At 37.6% G+C, this 18,471-nt stretch overlaps 1 protein-coding gene across 3 annotated transcripts in view; it reads right to left on the reverse strand.

Moving 5' to 3' along the window:
- Positions 1–590: 590 nt before the first annotated feature.
- Positions 591–18,471, reverse strand: part of Bgb (core-binding factor subunit big brother) — a 72,750-nt gene continuing 54,869 nt past the window's right edge. For 2 of the 3 annotated variants that reach the window (XM_083138519.1, XM_083138518.1), the window contains exons 6-7: positions 8,339–8,416; positions 591–778 (exon numbers count right to left, since the gene is read on the reverse strand). In XM_083138519.1, the coding sequence (XP_082994645.1) occupies positions 734–778; positions 8,339–8,416 (123 nt within the window). In that variant the 3' untranslated portion in view covers positions 591–733. Of the gene's footprint in view, positions 781–8,338; positions 8,417–18,471 lie in introns of all 3 variants that reach the window. The other variant, XM_083138520.1, reaches the window with a different exon arrangement.

Genomic DNA, 18,471 nt, shown 5'->3' on the forward strand with positions numbered 1-18,471 from the left:
TTTAAGCAGGCGCGTTTCGGCTTCATGGGCAGTTCATATACAACCAACCCTTGTCAGTGATAAAATACGGTAAATCAATTTAAAAAAAACCTAAGAAAGAGAAAAAAATTATCGTATGCAAGCTAGACCCTATATTACATCATACTTTAATTACATTCGAGTAGAAACAAATAAAATTAAACGTACGCAATTAATATGTAGTTATGTAACAATTATTTAATTTCTCTAAATATACACACATGTCACATGCAAGTGAGCCAATGGCGGATTAACTACTTTTAATCTGACTTCACTTGTAGCTTTATCAATTAGCCACTTATTGTATTGCTATTTTATTTTAATTTAAATTTAATATATCGTTAAGAAAGAATTACGATATTGACAATTTTGTTTTTATTTTTGTACGTCTTGATGCTCACCCCTTAATCCGCCACCTCTTTTATTTCCTAGTGACCATTGCAGTGTGAACATAATTATTATGAAATTACCCAAAGAACCGTTAAAACATGTGAGTGTGTGTGCGCTTGCTGCTGAAACCAGCACAGGAAACAGGAACGCTCATGAAAGTAGACACAACTTTTTACGTACGAAGCGACATTTTTATTGACAAAAGACACAAGAATGAGAGAGAAGAAAGGTGCGTTGATGGGGGACGTTGATCTACGCTACTTGCAGTGAGGGGCGTGTCTTGTTCCGCAGATGCCCAACCCACGGGTAGCCTGGTGGGCGGAGCTTAGCTGTGGCCGTGCCCAGGACTCAAGTCGCTCTTCTTGCGGCCCTGTGAAAAAAAAGAGAGGATCCATGTCAAAACTCGGCTCTTTGTGATGGTAATGCGACTTGCAAACAGTTCAACATAACAGACCGACACTTCCTCTGTCACAAGATACAATCGCCAACAAAGGACCAGTTCATTTACGACCCTCTATCTCTTCAATTTAGAAAGCTCTGCCCCACGATACGATCTGTTGATAAGATCTCGACAGACACATACACAGTTGGGATTTTCTTTTCTCTCTCTCTATCCAGCCCCCCCCCCCCCTTTCCATCCTTACCTTTTTATGTCAGCAGCTGCAGGGCGAGTCAACAACTTCAGCTACAAAATTTCGTCTCAAAGAACGATCTTTTGGAACGAGTTCTTTCCATCATACTGCAAAAACCATAAATCAGACCCTTGAAATATTTTTTAAAACTTTTTCTCTCATCATTGCTTTCAGAAATCGTGTCTCACTCTTATGAAAAGCTTTCAACATGGGAGGTCATTATTTTAAGGGAATGTAAAGGTAAATTTAATACGCAGAGAGTAGTGTCGGAAAAAATGGTGGTTGTGAACAAATCATTCTTTTATTTGTTTCAAACAATGTTTAAATGAAGGTTGGAATTTTCTTCACAAACTTGAAAAGTTCACGGTTCGAGAAATAGTCAAAACTTCAGAAAATAAACATTCATAAACAGTATCTTTATCATAGTTGTTTGACGTTTGTGTGAGAAGTCAAAACGAGCGCAGATGCGGCAGTTGAGAGAGAAGTCTATAGTCTTCGTCTGATCATTATTGACCGATCGAATAGAGCACATTATATATCGACAGTAAGTAAAAATTGAAGTAAAATTATCAAGTCTGATAATATTTTTTTATGGCTAAGGCCTGTCAAAAATCAGATGTTCTTGGGAATTGTGTGACGAATTTTCTTCAAATTTTAGAAAATATCGATTAATGTGGACGGCAAAGATGTCAAATGTCAAAATATCATTATAATGTTAATTTGCTCTGTTTTCCACAGTGTGAGGTTAAAAATTGAAAAAGAAAAGAAGAAACATAATTAAATTATATAACCTGTGCTCCGGTACAGTATCATTCCTTAAAAACACACAAAATGTAGAAGAAGAAAGATAGATGTATACAATTTACCTACTAAACGCACGACAACGAAATTAGGCGGGTGGCAGAAGTTCGCGCTGTTGCCACGTTGGAGCACAACCCAGTGTGTTCGAAGGTTTAAGAGAATTTGTCTTTCAAATGCATGTGATATAAACGAACTTTGAATTCACACGATCACCAGCTCCATCGAATGGGACTCGGTTGACATTGTCACACTGCGCGGGACGGGAAACAGTGGCGTGCCCAAGGGGGGGTTGGTGGGGGTTATAACCCCCCCCCTTTTGGTCCAATATTTCTAAAAAAACGTCAAAGACAGGAAAAATATGGCAAAATGAGGACTGACTACTTAAAAAATGTACACATAACCCCTCCCTTTCGAAAATCCTGGGCACGCCACTGACGGGAAACAACTACTTTTGTCCTGCTTTCCCTTTGCTTTTCCCATATGTGGCACCAGCGCAATTCTGTCCAACCGCCTATTTTCATAGCCGTGCGTTTAGACTATTCTTAGCGGCAGTTTATACGCGATTACATTTTTTGCCTTTACATGCTCAACTTACCATGAGAAATCTGAAATTTACCACTCTTTAATTTTGTGTTATTGCTCGAGCAGAAACCCTGCTATACTGCAATATACATGTAAGGTCAAAGATAAACCCCATAAAATCCCATAGTCAATTTTATCCTCTCACGGATTACAGAATTTACCCTTTTTATCATTTGAATCTTAGAGCACGTAGGCTGCAACAAACTGTGGAAGTGTATTTCCATGTTGAAAATTGTGCAGGCATTTGAAATATTGCATAATTAATAAGTAAACTAGCATTACCGTATACAATCCCTGAATTACACCAGAAAGATCTACATACACATACATGCACCCTTAAACTACAGGAAAAGATGTTTTCATTTGGTACTTACATTGAAAATACGCAGGGATGTACTTGGATGTAAACAAATTTCTGTCATTATTGTAAATTAATAAATACATTGTGCACAAAATAGTGGACTGCAGTACAATATCATGTAAATAGCTTGCTTCAATGTTTTATGTTCACTAAACTATTACAACATATAATATTTTCCAACATACAGTTTCATTCAAGTAAGGGATGTAATATAAAAATTAATTACCGGTAGGAAATGTTGAAATTCCACAAAATATTACGTCACTGGCTTTTAAATTTTAATAACATTGTACTATTGCAGTCTCTTAAATATGTTTCATATATTGTTTCCAGTTACGACACCAAACTCTCCCCTACATTTTGGTCATCATTTCTGCATTTTTGAATTTTTTTTTTTTTTTGTCGCTAATCGATGTGTATAGCAAAGAGGTGGAAAATATTTGAGCCACTTTCTTGGCGCTTGTTGTTAGGCAGTTACGTTGAAAGTTTCTCTCTCTAAATATCACGAATCACGAAAATGTAATGAACCACTCGAATAGTTCTGATCGTATTCTCCTTGAAGACGGTATCGGGAGCTCTCCTTTTGGTTATTTTTTTTCTCAATCTATAGTTTTACATAAGCTTTTACTGTATTACTGAAATAACATGTTATCTTGCACCACCTATCTGATGTTTATTCAAAATTTATTTTCCTCTGAATTTTACATTCCTACTTTTTATTTCACGTATTAGTCAGTCTGTTTATTTGATTGTTATGAAAGTATATAATTTCAAAAATTCGATCATTAGAAAAAAAAAAACATCTTACAGCAGTTATAACTAAGCAAACAAGGCATCAAACTAAATTAACTCAAAGCTATAACAAAATGCAATGTATATGTAATCACAGCTACATTAATACTCTACCATTAACACTACTAATATTATTACTACATAATCCCTCATTTGCAACATGTCTGTTAATTTTACAACAAAAGATCATGCAGTAAAACATGCTGCTCATAAGACCAGGTCCATACATGTAAGATGCACCCTTTCAGAAATATAGGAATTGGTGTGTATATCTATTACATAAAACTTCCATCAGATCATAATATACAGCACATGTGAAATTAGGAATTCAATTTGCTACAAAAGTAGAGGGTCCAACTTATACTCTTTCAAAAATGTTTTATCTTGACAAATTCTGCTGTATTCTGAATTATACGCGTAAGTTGCAGCAAGTTCATGAGTTCGAGTGAAGATCCAATCTTGGGAATTTCATTTTGTTTCTTCTTTCATTCGTTAGGGCGTCTGACTACCATGCGAGAGACCCGGGATTTTTTCCACCTGTTCAAGCGGCTCCGGTGCTAACCCAGCGTCGTACAAAGTTGGTACCTGGATGAAACTCTGGTGGGCAAAGGCGGCCAGGGGCGTGGTGCTGATCACATCACCCCCACCTTCGGCCGTGATCAAGAAAGTGTGGTGCCCTAACTCCACACCCCCTATACAACTTCATGGCGTGGTGCAAAGCACTTTTTACTTTCATTTATATTTTTATATTTGGTCTCATCATTAAAATAACAACCAGCTTTTTTTTTTAAAAAAAAAAACTCCCATTTATATCTTCATACGTGATATGGTTCATTGCAAGCTTCAGTCTTATACGAGTCCTGTATCTGGTTCGTACATTCCGTCTAAAAGAGCAATATCAATTAACCGAGAGTCTGTATTTTAGTGTGTAATATGGCCGCGTCCAATTGTTTAACTGGCCTTACACATGAAAAAGGTTCGATGCTTCTGTTATAAATACTGTGGGACTAACTGAATGTCATGGAGATATAGTAAGCGAAATTAGAGAATGTTATGTTTTGAGTAATTTAATTTTACGTTCTGAAATAATATTGCCCAGACCGCTTTCTGTGGTTGTTTCTGCATATTGATAACAGCAACCAATGGACTACCTGTATTATAAATGCGGTTCAGTTGAATTAATTTTGCGTGCTGCTGGTAAAAAAAAATCCTGTGTTCAGTATATGCAAAGGAAAAACGGACATAAAGTAAATGAATAATGAAAATGATTGACATATATTTGAATTGAAAACAAATTTAATGATTATTATTAATTTTTGCATACAATTATATTCGATGAAGAATAATTTGATCGGTTTTACTGAGTTAATGCACTCTCTCTCTTTTAATGGTACTCAATGCATAGATGAATTAATTGAGACTGGACCTACAGTTTTAAAATGGAATCCGGATTACCGAAAATGGAAACTCCGCTGATCCGAAGTGTGGAGTCAAATTTATTATCATAATTTTAAGTTTTATTCTGCGTAAATATGGCAAGCTGCAGATAAATCTTAAATTTTACACTTCTTACACTTCTCTTTTCCCAGCCACTAACTAACTAAGGCAGTGAGTAAGAAAGAAGACATAAAAGAGAAAGGAATCGCATGAGAAATCTTTGCAAATTGAATAAGAGATCTTCCTTTGTGACCGCCAATGTTGATTCAGCGAAGATTCTGTTAATCCTTTGAAACCCTCTGGAAAAAACGAGACTGATTTATGGCACGACCATCTGATAATTATGTAGGCACACTCGGCCGCTTGCATGTTAAATACCTCCACAACGGGGCCCCGGCGTCGCCCTTTGTTAATTAAGCCGGCAGCTAAATGTGCAGCGCGAGTGAATTAACCCCTGTCCGCGCTGTAGATCATCTGTCCCCGGGGTTTGCTCAGGGGATTTGCCGCTCGCTCGCGCCTCTCGGTTGACACACGGATTTTCGGTCCTCGCCTTCCGGATCTGAAGGTCAAACACAGAACGTCGGTTCCCACCGAGAAGACGGTGAGTCACAGGAAGACGCGGTTACATGGGAATGGCCGCCTGCGAGACACGGAAAAACACTTCAATCTTGATCCGAACGAATTCGTACAATGTTCCGTGGTAGTCAGCTCGCACAGAATCAGCTGAAGCATTGTATTTTTTCTTATTTTGCGTTGCTTTTCTTCCTCTTTTGTTAGCGTAATAGTAACAGCGAGGATCAGTGCCGCCAACTTTTGGGTAGGCTGAACTTGGAGATATGTTTTATAATTTTATGCAATAATACACAAGTAGGCTGATGATTTGCCCTAAATTCAAAAGTTGGCGCTACATAATCACATGAACTACACTGACCCAGGAATGCAGGGCTCTATTATAGATATTTCCACTGTCGTACGCAGGATTTTCTTCGGGGTGGGGGGTGAGATACATAATAAAATATGTCATATATTTGGAGCTTTTCAATCTATTAAAATTGTACTCAGACAAAAATGTTAATCGGGGGTCACTTTAAGGGGGTTTGCATTTAAATTTTTAGTTCTTAACGGATTTTAATTTGAAAATTTTTATTTTCTCAAAATTTCGTGAGAGGCTGTAGCCCCATCATCCCCCTCAACCACTCGGCGTACGCCAGTGGTTATTTCCAGTGTTTTTTTCCTTTGAAGAAAGGTTCCGGTACCCTTCAATTTGGTTTATTATTATTGTTACTCTATTTATTTTTTAAATTACTCAAAATATCCTGCTATATGTCAAGTCGTAAATAATCGTGCATCTATGTAGTTACGCACACATTTCTTTAGTTACAATAAAATATCTTTAGTTTACTGTCACCTACAAAAAGGTGCCTGTACGGCGTACCGTTGCGTACCGCCAGAAGAATAAAGAAAGCACTGGTTATTTCTAATTCGGAATTGCGGGCTATTGATTATTTACTGTTTGTTTCATAAGTAGTCAGTCTTCCAGACTTCTGCTGAAATAAATGATTAATTATTTTAGAATATTCCCCAAGATGATGTAACGGATGAAAAGTTTCCAAAATGTAAGGCGTCGGTCAATGAAAATACATGGTATTTAATATATTTATTTCTAATTCCCTTCTCAGAATCAGAAAGCACAATGGATGGACCTGGTCTTCATGATAATTCTTCAAGCGTGGTGCGTTTAATAAAACATTAATGTTTCAACAAAAGTAAGAAAGCATATCGTTGGTTATTTATGGTTCTTGAACGAACTGTTGTGGGCCCCCGTGGCGGAGTGGTTAGCACATCGCGCTACGACGTCAGGGGTCTTGGGTTTGAATCCCGGGATGGGCATTGATGTTTGTGAGTGTCCATTATCATCACTCATCCCCATCTTCGCAAATTAGCCAAAAGTGGCACAAAAAGCGAAGTAAATTAAAGCAAGTCAATCAATCAAAATCGAACGAACTGACACATTGCAGTGGCGCGCTGAAAAAATATTATTTTTTAAAAAAATGAAAACGGCACCAGGGGTCATGGTTCTTATACCCCAACTCGAACGTGTACGTTAATTCTGAAAAATATGCCGAATGTTTTTTCCCAATTAATTACCTCATTAACCTTGAAGAGTTGCACTGAAGCTCAGTTGCCTAATTATCTAGTTTATTATCAATAGCTGTAAATTATGTTTGTTAGCTTTGTAAAAGAAAGAAGCAATATAATATTACAAAACAACTCTTTGTCACAAGTTCATTTTAAGCCACTTTATTTTCACAGGTTAACCCTTCGAGTACCAAGACTGGGTCAATTTCACCCCGATGAATTTTTTTTAGGAATTTCACGATTTTAGAGCCATAGTGGCATAATATTATAAGTATTCCTCATTCAACATGCGTTTTTACTTTTGCATATCATTTCACTAAAGTTGGTATACAAAAAATACCAATAAATAAGTTTGTATGCAAAGCACACTATATCAGCGAACCGCTCTGCAAGGACTGTCAAGTGCAATCAGAATGGAATATGTGAAGTCAGTTTCCTCTAAAAGAGACATCTTATTTGTATGTTTATATTTTTAACTTTGAATTATTATATTTCAAGTATTGTTTGAATGAAAACTGTTATTAATAGAGTACATTAAAAATTGCATCTCTTGTGTCCACACTGAATGTGTATGTGCTTATTTACTTTCATGTAGACAATACATATTATTTTATTATATGTATATAACATGTATTGTAATACATGATACAATCAGGCACATTGTCCTGTTTATTGTACATCCCAATTATAACTCACTGCATCCAACTAAATGTATTTTTTTAAAAATTGTGCCTGGGTCAAAATGACCCAGTCTTGGTACTTTACGTAATATTTTTACCTTGGTACTCGAAGTTAATCGAAACTGGACCAACAGTTTAAAGTGGAATCCGAACCACTGTGCAATGCTTCTTTACGGTGGATCGATGTGGGATCTCTTATGACAGCGTTAGCACTACGCCATCCGGGAGGCCAATAATAATTCGTAATAATATATTTGATCACTAAATATTCCTAATTAATCTTTTGCGTTAATAAGGTTTCTTATAAGACTTTGATTTTGAAAATTCATAGATTTTGCAGTGTTTTTTTTTTTAATTATTATTATGAAAAACACTAGCTTTTTTTCGTGAGCACGATGTTCTTTCAGGCATATTTTTGGGAAGACGTTAAAGAATAAATATTATGGACCAATGTTTGAACACCACGCTCGAAGAATTCTTTGCATGCAGAAGGTATCGAAGCTTACTTGCAGTGAAAGTGCTCTCGGCGGGCCATGGCATCGTCCTGTCGTCGGACTTCCTCCATGCTGGACTCCCATTCGCAACTGCAAAGGATAAACATACATCGTCAGACAATGAATTCATAAACGTAACAAGTTAACACTGTCTTTACACTAACTTTATTGTATCTTTTTCTGAATGCACTGAATCGACAAGCAAATGCTCATTTCTCGCGAATATGATGATATTTAAAATATTACAATTTGATTATGGAAAAGTTGTGATTCCAAATACATAAGTATTTCGATTAAAGATCCTTCCAAATAATATGTAGGGGTACAACAACGTTTGGGGTGCATAGGGATATGGGAAAATTTATGAAACTTTTGTTCAGGCTCAAATAAATAGGAAACAGGAGCGACAATGGGTAGTAAACATAAGAAAGGAATTATATAGAGTAAGGTTGGTGTGGATCTGGAAAGAGGAGTGGACGGGAGAATAGATGTGCAAGGTTTAGGAGTCATATGTGGATGACTCGAAGACATTAGCGTACAGAGAATTTCGGCAGAATGTAATGAAATAGTGGATCAGGCCTGAAAATAGAGGAGGAGGAACTGTGCGGAGCAAAAGATAGGCCATGTAATGATTGACCTGATTCAGATTGGAGAGATGGACACAATTAAAACGAAAATGAGAGGACAGCATCGCAGGATATTGGTTATGCGGAAAAGAGATGAAATTTCACATTCTCCTCTAGTGCAAAGTAAGGGAGGCAAAACAAGTAGGCTATATGTTTAGTATTTAGATGGATCTGGAGTGAAGAACATGATGAGGATAGTTACGAGGTCGAAGAACTGAGGAGAGAAGAGGAACAACGAAGAGGGCAAGAGGGGGAGGGGATATAGAAAAACGCACCATTATTTTAAGCTATATACAGCTACAAAGGCTCATATTTTAAATAAATTCTACTTTATTCCATAGCAGTGTGTGTCAGAGACATATTTTTATGATGAAAGTGTATATTATAATGTTAACAGATTTACCGAATTATATTAACATATTTGCGTGAAGTTACGTTTACTTGTCCTTGAAAACTCTTAATTGAAAAATACATTTTGATTTCTTAGGGAAAATATTTTGATTTATTGTTTCTTTATCAACTGAAAAGTTTTATCTATTTATCTAACCGCATGATGTAAAAAATGACAAAAATATATTTCAGGAAGCTTATGTATATGAACTTTTTATGATATTTCTTAGGTTAGGCAGATATCAAGCAAAGCGAGAAAAAATGTATAATTGTTTGTTCCTGTTTTTCGTCCTTGCAAAAGTGCTGAAAGATACCACGAGAGTAAAACCGAATGATGGTAATAAATGTTTTATAAGCTATTTACACAACCATATTCAAGCGTAAAAATTACTTCAACGTGTAACCGTTCACATCGCTTGGAAAAAATAGAAGACTTACTTTTTTGGTTTAAGTTTCCCCCCTGAAATTTTATTGTCTTTTACCCACGAAAACAATATGATCGGAAACAAGTGTGTAATATATCTATAGGGTGAAAACAATGGTAATTAGTACATCAGCACCACCTAAAAGTTAAAGTTCTGTCAAAAGCACGTACATTTTTAGCAGAAGGCAGTTCAGCCTTGCTTTCTGAACATTCATGGAATATTACGTGGTTATCACGTGAATCACAGGGTTTCGTATTTAATCTGCCTGTCTCCGTGCTTTTGGACTTTTGAAAAAACTTAGGGATGCCGTCTAAGTATAGTGTAGAGTAGCACTTCTTACCGGCTGAACAACTTGCAAAGACAAAATGAACCTTGCACGGATATTCAACAAAGACTAGCAGCAGATAGCATCTGAAGGGGAAAAAACTTCCTTCTCGAGTCCTTTAAAATTGAAAAAGGCTCATGTTTTTCGTAAGCAGGCGGTCTGTTTGAGGGATCAAGGCTTAGGCAATGGGATTACTGACTGCACCAATGGGAGGTCCAGCTGGCATTTCCACTCGTGTGAATTCGACCCTGAAAATCAAACTGAAAAACGAACGCGTCCCATATTCTCCCCACTTTTAGAAGCTCTTGTTTGTGTAAACTGTATAATTTGAAAGAACGTTTTATACCATGCTATTGGCACAGCCAGTGCTATAAAAATAGCCGAGTGTTATAAACCAACAAGGATAACTTCATTACTTGGATTTACGATTTTTTCTACGTATCACCTCAGTTAATTCGGTACACAATTTCTCTTTTGTACTATTCTGTAAAGAAAGAATATAGCATTAGACAGGAAAAGATAGATTCACAGCTACAACTACGAATTGTGCTTGCACCCAGTTAGTGCAAAGATGGCGGCAACCTGTATTCTGAATCGAATCTGCCGAATAACCAGAGCGCAGTTTTCTTTAATTGAGGCATCTTCCACAATATTTATGCATTTAAAGCATTGACGGCAAACTGGCCTTTGTGTTACAGTTTTCCTATTTTATAATTTACGATTTCAAGTTTCAGCGGTAAAACTTTTCCAATCTGGTATGACCAAAGATTCATTAAAATAATTATCCAGTCCAAGGTAATATATATATATTAAAGGGACATAGGCTAATAATTTTCAGAATAGTAATAGCATTTAAAATGTTCGAGTCAATTAATTTTCCATACATACATGCGCGCTGATTTACGATGTTTTCTCAAACACAAAAAAAAGTCCAACGGGCTCACCTGTATGTATTCCAGTTTGAGCCAGCGTAGAGGGAATATACAAATTTAGAGTATATCTAATACTGTTCAATACATAGTTCATCAAGCCCACTCTCTTTTTTCTTGTAAGAAAAAATATGTAAATAAATATTATAGCCTATCTTGTCTTTAAAACGGCGCTAACTCGTATTAGATAATACACATTATTGTTCCTCAAGATACTTGTAACCATGCAGCTCATTCACCTTTGAGAACTTCTAAAAATAATTTACTAAATTTTTATTCACTTGCCTCATAACTCTTTGCAATGTCACAAGACATAGATCTTGAATAGTGTAATTATTAGGTGGCAAAATTATAGCTAGGTTTTGTGGTTGAAAGAAATTAGTAGAATGCCTATAGCCTATGCCGTGGTAAGAGCTTATACAGATCTATGAGGTCATTATATTTCAACGCATAATAAGTTGTACAGAATTCTCTGCAATGTTATGGAAATATCTGTTGTGGTCAGAGGTTAAATCATTTAAGATTTTGGCAATGGCATGTACCCAGGGAATATTTACGGGTCTCTTTACGACCAGGAGGGTCAAATGTGCCAATTAAGAATAATATTTCGAGGAAGATTTCTGTTAAACTTCGTGAGATGATAAAGAGCGAGTTAAATATGTTCACCATCAGAAAAAGGAAAAAGTTTATATGTGAAAGTGTTCCGGAGGATTTCTGAATTATAATTTCGGCACTATTCTTATTGGTATTGAGTTTGGAGTTTCATTTATTTTTTAGTTATCTTAGTAATTTCGATCTATGAGTTGGTGTGTTAGATAAATTTTCATGCAGAATATTTTTATTTTTTCTTGTAAAATTTTATGAGAATTGTTGAGGCAAATTTGTAGTATGTGCATTATGTGTGTGGGTGTGTTATGTGAGTGTATCTGGAGGGGAATCACTAATTTCGAACTAACATAAATAAGAACATTTGACGGAATGGAACAATACAGTATGTATCAAACGTGAGAAAATGTATACGTAAAAACACTACATAAAAGGCTTCGGAAATGTATTTTTTCACGACTAATTCGTATCGAAAGCGGGGAAGGCCACACGCACGCCATGTAAAAGCAAAGATTATGCACACATTTAACAGCGTAAGTTATTCATAAGCATGTGTATGTATGATCGTGTTAACACGACAACGTTCGCCAACATACGTGAAGCGTCCGTCCGCGCGTTCGGCTGGAAAGGGTTCGAGCGGGAGACCACTTTCACGGATGTTACAGACTCGGTCCTCGAGTACCATTAGCTCCTGAATACGCGGGGACAGCCCGACCCTCCCCGGCCCCGCATTTTAAAACTCGATTTATTGAACGGCGCCGTACCTGATGCCTGCCGCCTCGGGGGGCCCCGTGATTTATAAGAGGGACATTTCTCAGGCCAGTGCCCCCGCACAATGGATCTCTCAAATAGAGACGTTGAAAAGTTGAGCCCAGCCCTGGCCCCTTTCATCTCTGCCTCTGCCCGCGGCCTTTCAAATCGTAAATAAGGAGACAAGCGAAGGCTGGCAGTGCGTCAATGCTTGATATTTTAGCTGATGTGTTGCAGCAACTGAAACGGCAAAAGGAGTGTCGCATAATACTTTGTTGAGCATGGCATTTATTCCTGGAGATTATCCTCGACTACCGAAAGCGTTCGCTGACGGTGAATGATACAATGACAATGATGAAGGATAGAACAGAATTCTGAGGATGTCTGTGCCCCTTCCTGCCCCAGAAAGGAACAAGGGGGCAGCAGTCTTTTTGTCGCAGTGCGAAGAGCAAGACGTTTGGATATCGTTCCTGCACTCAGTGGTGTGCCCAGGATTTTCGAAAGGGTGGGCTACGTATACTTTTTTAGATGTCAGCCCTCATCTTTTCCTGTCTTTGACGTCCTTTTCTTTAAAGAATACTGGACCAAGCGGGGGGGGGGGGGGCATGACCCCATCAACACCCCATTGGGCACGCCACTGCCTGCACTGAATGAATGTGACAATTAAGCTACAATCCTTTCCTTTATTAAAATTCAAAATTCAGTAATTCAAAGAAATATATAAGACAAGAGAACAATTATGGAAGGGATGATATGAGTTGAAATCAACGATTACGTACCAGAAATAGCACGGGATCATTTTGAACAGGCGATGGCAATTGGTTCATCACCACGTTCAATCATGTTCTCCGCATTGTGATGTTCAATAATTGAAACAAAAACTTTTCTCTAGCAAGAGTAATGTTCGGTTCTTTACAAACACACAATGGGGATGAAAAAAATACTAATATAGAGCAGGCCAATTGGCCTACCGTTACCTGTAACTTTCTTCCCTTTTTGTTATTCTTGCTCGAAACAACTCAATTTCGATCAGGATTATTATTATTCCATTATTCGGACCACTGCACTGTCCGAAAGCAGAGAAATCCTCCTATCCGTTATGCAGCCATGCTTGGCACAAATGTTAATTTGGTTGCGTACGAAACTAGGCGTACCATGATTCAAGCCCAACATTCCAGTTTTGTGATACGTAAGGAGCCAGATATTATTTTACTTTGTCATTTAGCTACACATGCGTACCCAAGTCCTGAGTTTAATTTTCAGTGCGGGCATAATTCAGTAGTATAATCCAATTTTGAACTGTAAGCTGCCTACAGTCCTGATATATATATGCATAAAATGAACTTGAAACAAGAATTCCGTTGCAGCAGTGGACTTGTTTTGAACAGACATTTGATTGAATCGGGAAATTTCTTTTCTTATTTCTTATTTTTGATTGAGTTGGTGTTTTAAGACCACTTTATGCACAATAAAGCTAATCGGGATTGGACCTACAGTTAAAGTGGGATCCGAACCACTATGTTCCTCCACCGGGTGTCGAACCCAGGACCCCTTGATTACAAGGCAACGACGCTACCACTGCGCCATCGAGGATTCGAGGAAGCCAGGAAATTTCTTGTGTTCATAAAAAATCATTGCCATACATTTCACAATTAGCATATTTGTTGTTATTAATGCTATGCTTGAATTTCCACGTTTCGTAAATTATGCATGGAGTCTGTTTCATATATTACAGCTACAAATACTCCTAAGCTATAAGTGCCTATACACATTTGTAAACATAGAAGTTTGATACATCTAATAAGAAAATTGATTTGTTGTTTTCATAAGTTCACTTTATGCACAGATATGCTAATAGGGACTGGACCTACAGTTTTAAAGTGGGATCCGAACCACTTTGTGCCTCTACCGGGTATCAAACCCGGGATCCCTTGATTACAAGGCAACGACGTTACCACTACGCCATCGGGGAGGCCCATCTAATAAGAAGAATCAGGACTGGTATTATTTTATTTTAATTGTCCGTGCTTCATAAGACACACTGAGAAATTTCCATTCTGTGGCCATTAAAAGGTTAGAGGGGATGAGGGAGAAATGCTTGCTAATGGAAAGGTGATGTATCACATGACAGCTACTTACGATATAATCTGTTGTTGATTGCCTGTTAGCTGTTACATTCTTGAAGATACATACACTTTTGTCTTAGCACAGCTCTGATCTTAGTCTTTATCTACAGGATATTTACAATATTTGTAACTTATGCGATTTATCACAATAAATATCCGTGTACGATATATACTCATAAAATATTTTGATTGAAATATTGTTTACGTGTGAGAAAGAAGTAAAGGAATTTCACAGATGATTAGACAGATTCGTTCGTGCTTTGCTGGCCATTCTTTGAATTTTACTTGAGTAAAGTTGAACCTTGCCTTCAAATTTATGTTTATTATATTCAGTTTAGGTTTTCTCTTACTATAATATATTTTTAAACCTGCGATTTACAAGGAAATCTTATTATTACTAATAGTGTTTATTTGAATTTTCTAAATCTTCTTTTGTAATTTCGTCATTGTTCTTTTGGTAGAGGGCGCTAAATCAGAATTAAAAACTGAACTCATATGTTAGTAACCCCCATAACCCATAGCGCGACAGCCCGTGAGAACCTTGGCTTACCTACCGACTGCTGGTCTCCCTCCCACACTGTTCCTCCGTCACCTGTTATAGCGTGGAGATCTTAGACCAGTATTTGGGTGACGGGTGGTCAGCCCGTCGAACCCCCAGCCGTTGTAGGTCTTCTCGACCGGGTTACTGCTCACTCATTCGGAGCTTCCCAATTTCCTCACGATGGTGGGTTGCCACCAGCCCTATACGTAGGCCGAATAAATTCCGACCAGAGCCGGATTCGAACCTGCGCCGTCCCGCAGCGAACGATCTCAAGACGAGTGAACGCCTTAACCCGCTCGGCTACGGAGGAGGACCATATGTTAGTAAAGCTAATTAAATTCACTGTCTTAAAGTGTGCATGACAAACTAATTTATTCTTGAGCACATGCAGAAACCCATTTCACTTACCATGTCGACAGCAATTGTTGGGGAGAAAAATTGTTTTATTTATTGCTATTTCGCTTTTCTATTGTGGACATGTGGTTTCCCGATGGCGCAGTGGTAGCGTCGTCCCCTTGTAATCAAGGCGTTCCGGGTTCGATACCCGATGGAGGCACACAGTGTTTCGGATCCCACTTTAAGCTGTAGAATCAGTCCCGATTAGCCTTGTGCATAGTCAAAAGCTCTGCAATGCTTCATCATATCACATTTTTTTCTACATCTACTTATTTACATTGTGTTCTCCATGTATCCATCTATATTCATTACAGACTTCTACAGTGTTAATCACTGTTCCGAGATGAGTGCTTAGACCACTCTTGGAGAACTGATTACATGTCGAAATGATTTCATCCTAGTTACATGCAGCCGTGCTTGACACAAATGTAAATTTGGTTGCATACGAATCCTGGCGTAACAAGCCTTTCACTGAAGCCTTACATTTCAGTTATGTTGCCATACGTGATGAGGATAATTCCTACATTCTACACATTTCGAGCAAAAATGAGCGCTCTCGTTTATTGTGATATGCGATTTGTCGAATACAATAAGCTCTGGTCTTCATAGAAATTCGTTAAGTTCATTCTATGGACAAACTGAAAATTTTTATCTTGGGTGAGACGCATTAAACTCTTTTATGCCGTTTTCTACAGATAGGTTAATCGGAACTGAACCTACAGTTTAAAGTGGGATCCGAACAACTATGCACCTCCACCAGATATCGAACCCTGGACCCTTTGTTTACAAGTCGACAACTTTACCACTATGCAATCGGAAAGCCTTCCAATTAACTTGAATATTTATTATAATTAGTGTTAGTCTCGAGACTAACACTAATTATACTAACAAAAAATATGCGATAAGTTACATTTTTCATTGGACACGATAGTGCCTCCCCAATGTTGTCGCCTTGTAATCAAGGGCAATTCCCGGTGGAGGCACATGGTTTGGATTTCACGTTAAAGTGATGATTAACCTATAGACCTATGGGTATAAAGTACACTCAAACTCATTGGACAGAGTTTTATTTTGGATATCTCATAGCATGAAGAATTTATTATTATAATCTGTGCTGATTCAAGTCTCCACCAGTATCTAATTGGTCTCTCTCACCCAATAGTTCCACAAATTTTGTTTGTATTCTTTGGCTGAATCCTGCTGATCGAGAAACAAAACATACGAAAACAAGCTCCTTGATACAGGCAATACGAGCCACCATCATTCACAATGATTACTGGGATTAGGTCTTTATATCCCAGCTCAACAGACGCCTTGCAGTCTGTTTGCCCAGTTTGTTGACATGGCCGGGCGAAAGAGCAGGGGTGGATCTTTTGACCAGCGAAGATTCGAGGCTTATGATTGACGTGGGCGAAGAATATGATGGCTTGGGAAGAGGCCATTGTGCCCGTGGAGTTAAGGGGCTCGCATTGTCTAAGCCCTTTCATGGCAGGGGCTTCTGGCAGGTGGGAATCAGATATTCCATGACCGGGAAACCTATTTATTGGCCATCAATGGACCTCCTTGGAGCGGAGAGTTCTGTCAACACTCTCCTGGTTATCTCGCTCAATTACACGACGTCCCTCCGGAGGCCCTTTTGGATTCCAGCACGAGGCAAACACGTATTACTTTCCTGTTCGTTGGGCAGCAGTTTCAAGCTTTCACTTTCACTTTCGCTCGCAGATATCTACTTATAGTCTGGTACACGTGTTCTCAGTATAAGTGTGCGAATTAATACTCTTTACTTTGGTTAGGAGGGTGTATGTTGTGTGTGTTAACAATAACTATAACAGAACATGAAAATAATAATACTGCATAATGATTCATTATTTTCTTCACATAAATGACTATCCGAACGTTCACTGCTCCACTGTTGGTTTATATCGTATTTTTTCCATAAATTGTTATTACATTTTGGAACATATGTATTAGCTATTTTCCTGTTCTAAATCAATTTTAACCTTTTGTAGAACTAATCAACATTTGTTGGATTTTTCACATATGAACTATCTTATTCTTACCAGCATATGCAAGATTTAAAGTTTTGTTAACTTTCTCTCTATTTCGGTATTTATGTCGAGTGCGTTAAATGATCGATTTGGTGTTCTTTGTGAGTGTCTCTTCATCAGCTTCATCCAACCATCGCTCATCCTCATCGTCGCGATTGGGCAAAAATGGAAGAAAAGCGACACTAAATAGCAAAAAAAAATACAATTACGTTGTTTTACAGCCTCTTGAGTTAATCACGGCGATCTTATTAAGTTTTAACATGAAATTTATTAATGCATTACTCTTTTCCTGGTCAACTTGAAATATTATTATACATTTCTTGTTATGTGAATGCAGTCAATTTTATAATAGGCATTTTAATTGACAGCGATTTGTGCTGATAAACCATACTCGCTTCATGTAATTTACATTTGCGAAATATTTCTGACAAATGTTACTTATTTATCGGGAACAAAATCATCCCCATCAAGGATGAAATTTGTCTCTATTGCCATGCATACTTTGGTCGATTGGAGAACATCCCTGGCAACTTTCCCCACTGTCTCTCCACCATCCATACTCTCAAGAAATGTTAACAAAACTTGCAACTTCTCAGTGGTTACGGTTGCATTTTTAGGCAAACTTTCCTTGAAGAGTAAAAATCTGAACTGAATTGTAAGATCGTATTTGACGCTTGCACTTCATTCACGAAATAAGACAAACCATTCCGATTGTAGCGGGTATAGAGATTGGTGCATACATAAAAATATTTACTGTATGCAATTTTAACTTTGATATAATTGAAACGGCACTTTATGCAAAAAAAATAATACAAGATGTTCAACCAGACACATAGACAACACCCGAAATAAACACCTAATAAAATCGTACCTCACCAGATTGTCACTAGTTCCAAGAAGGGTCAGAGTATATATACTGTGTATTAAAGTGCGAAAACAAATTTGTTTGTGTGATTATGAGCCTTCAAGTTAAACTACGTATA

This window comes from Lepisma saccharinum, chromosome 17, assembly GCF_977018435.1.
Source record: "Lepisma saccharinum chromosome 17, izLepSacc3.1, whole genome shotgun sequence".
Taxonomy (NCBI): domain Eukaryota; kingdom Metazoa; phylum Arthropoda; class Insecta; order Zygentoma; family Lepismatidae; genus Lepisma; species Lepisma saccharinum.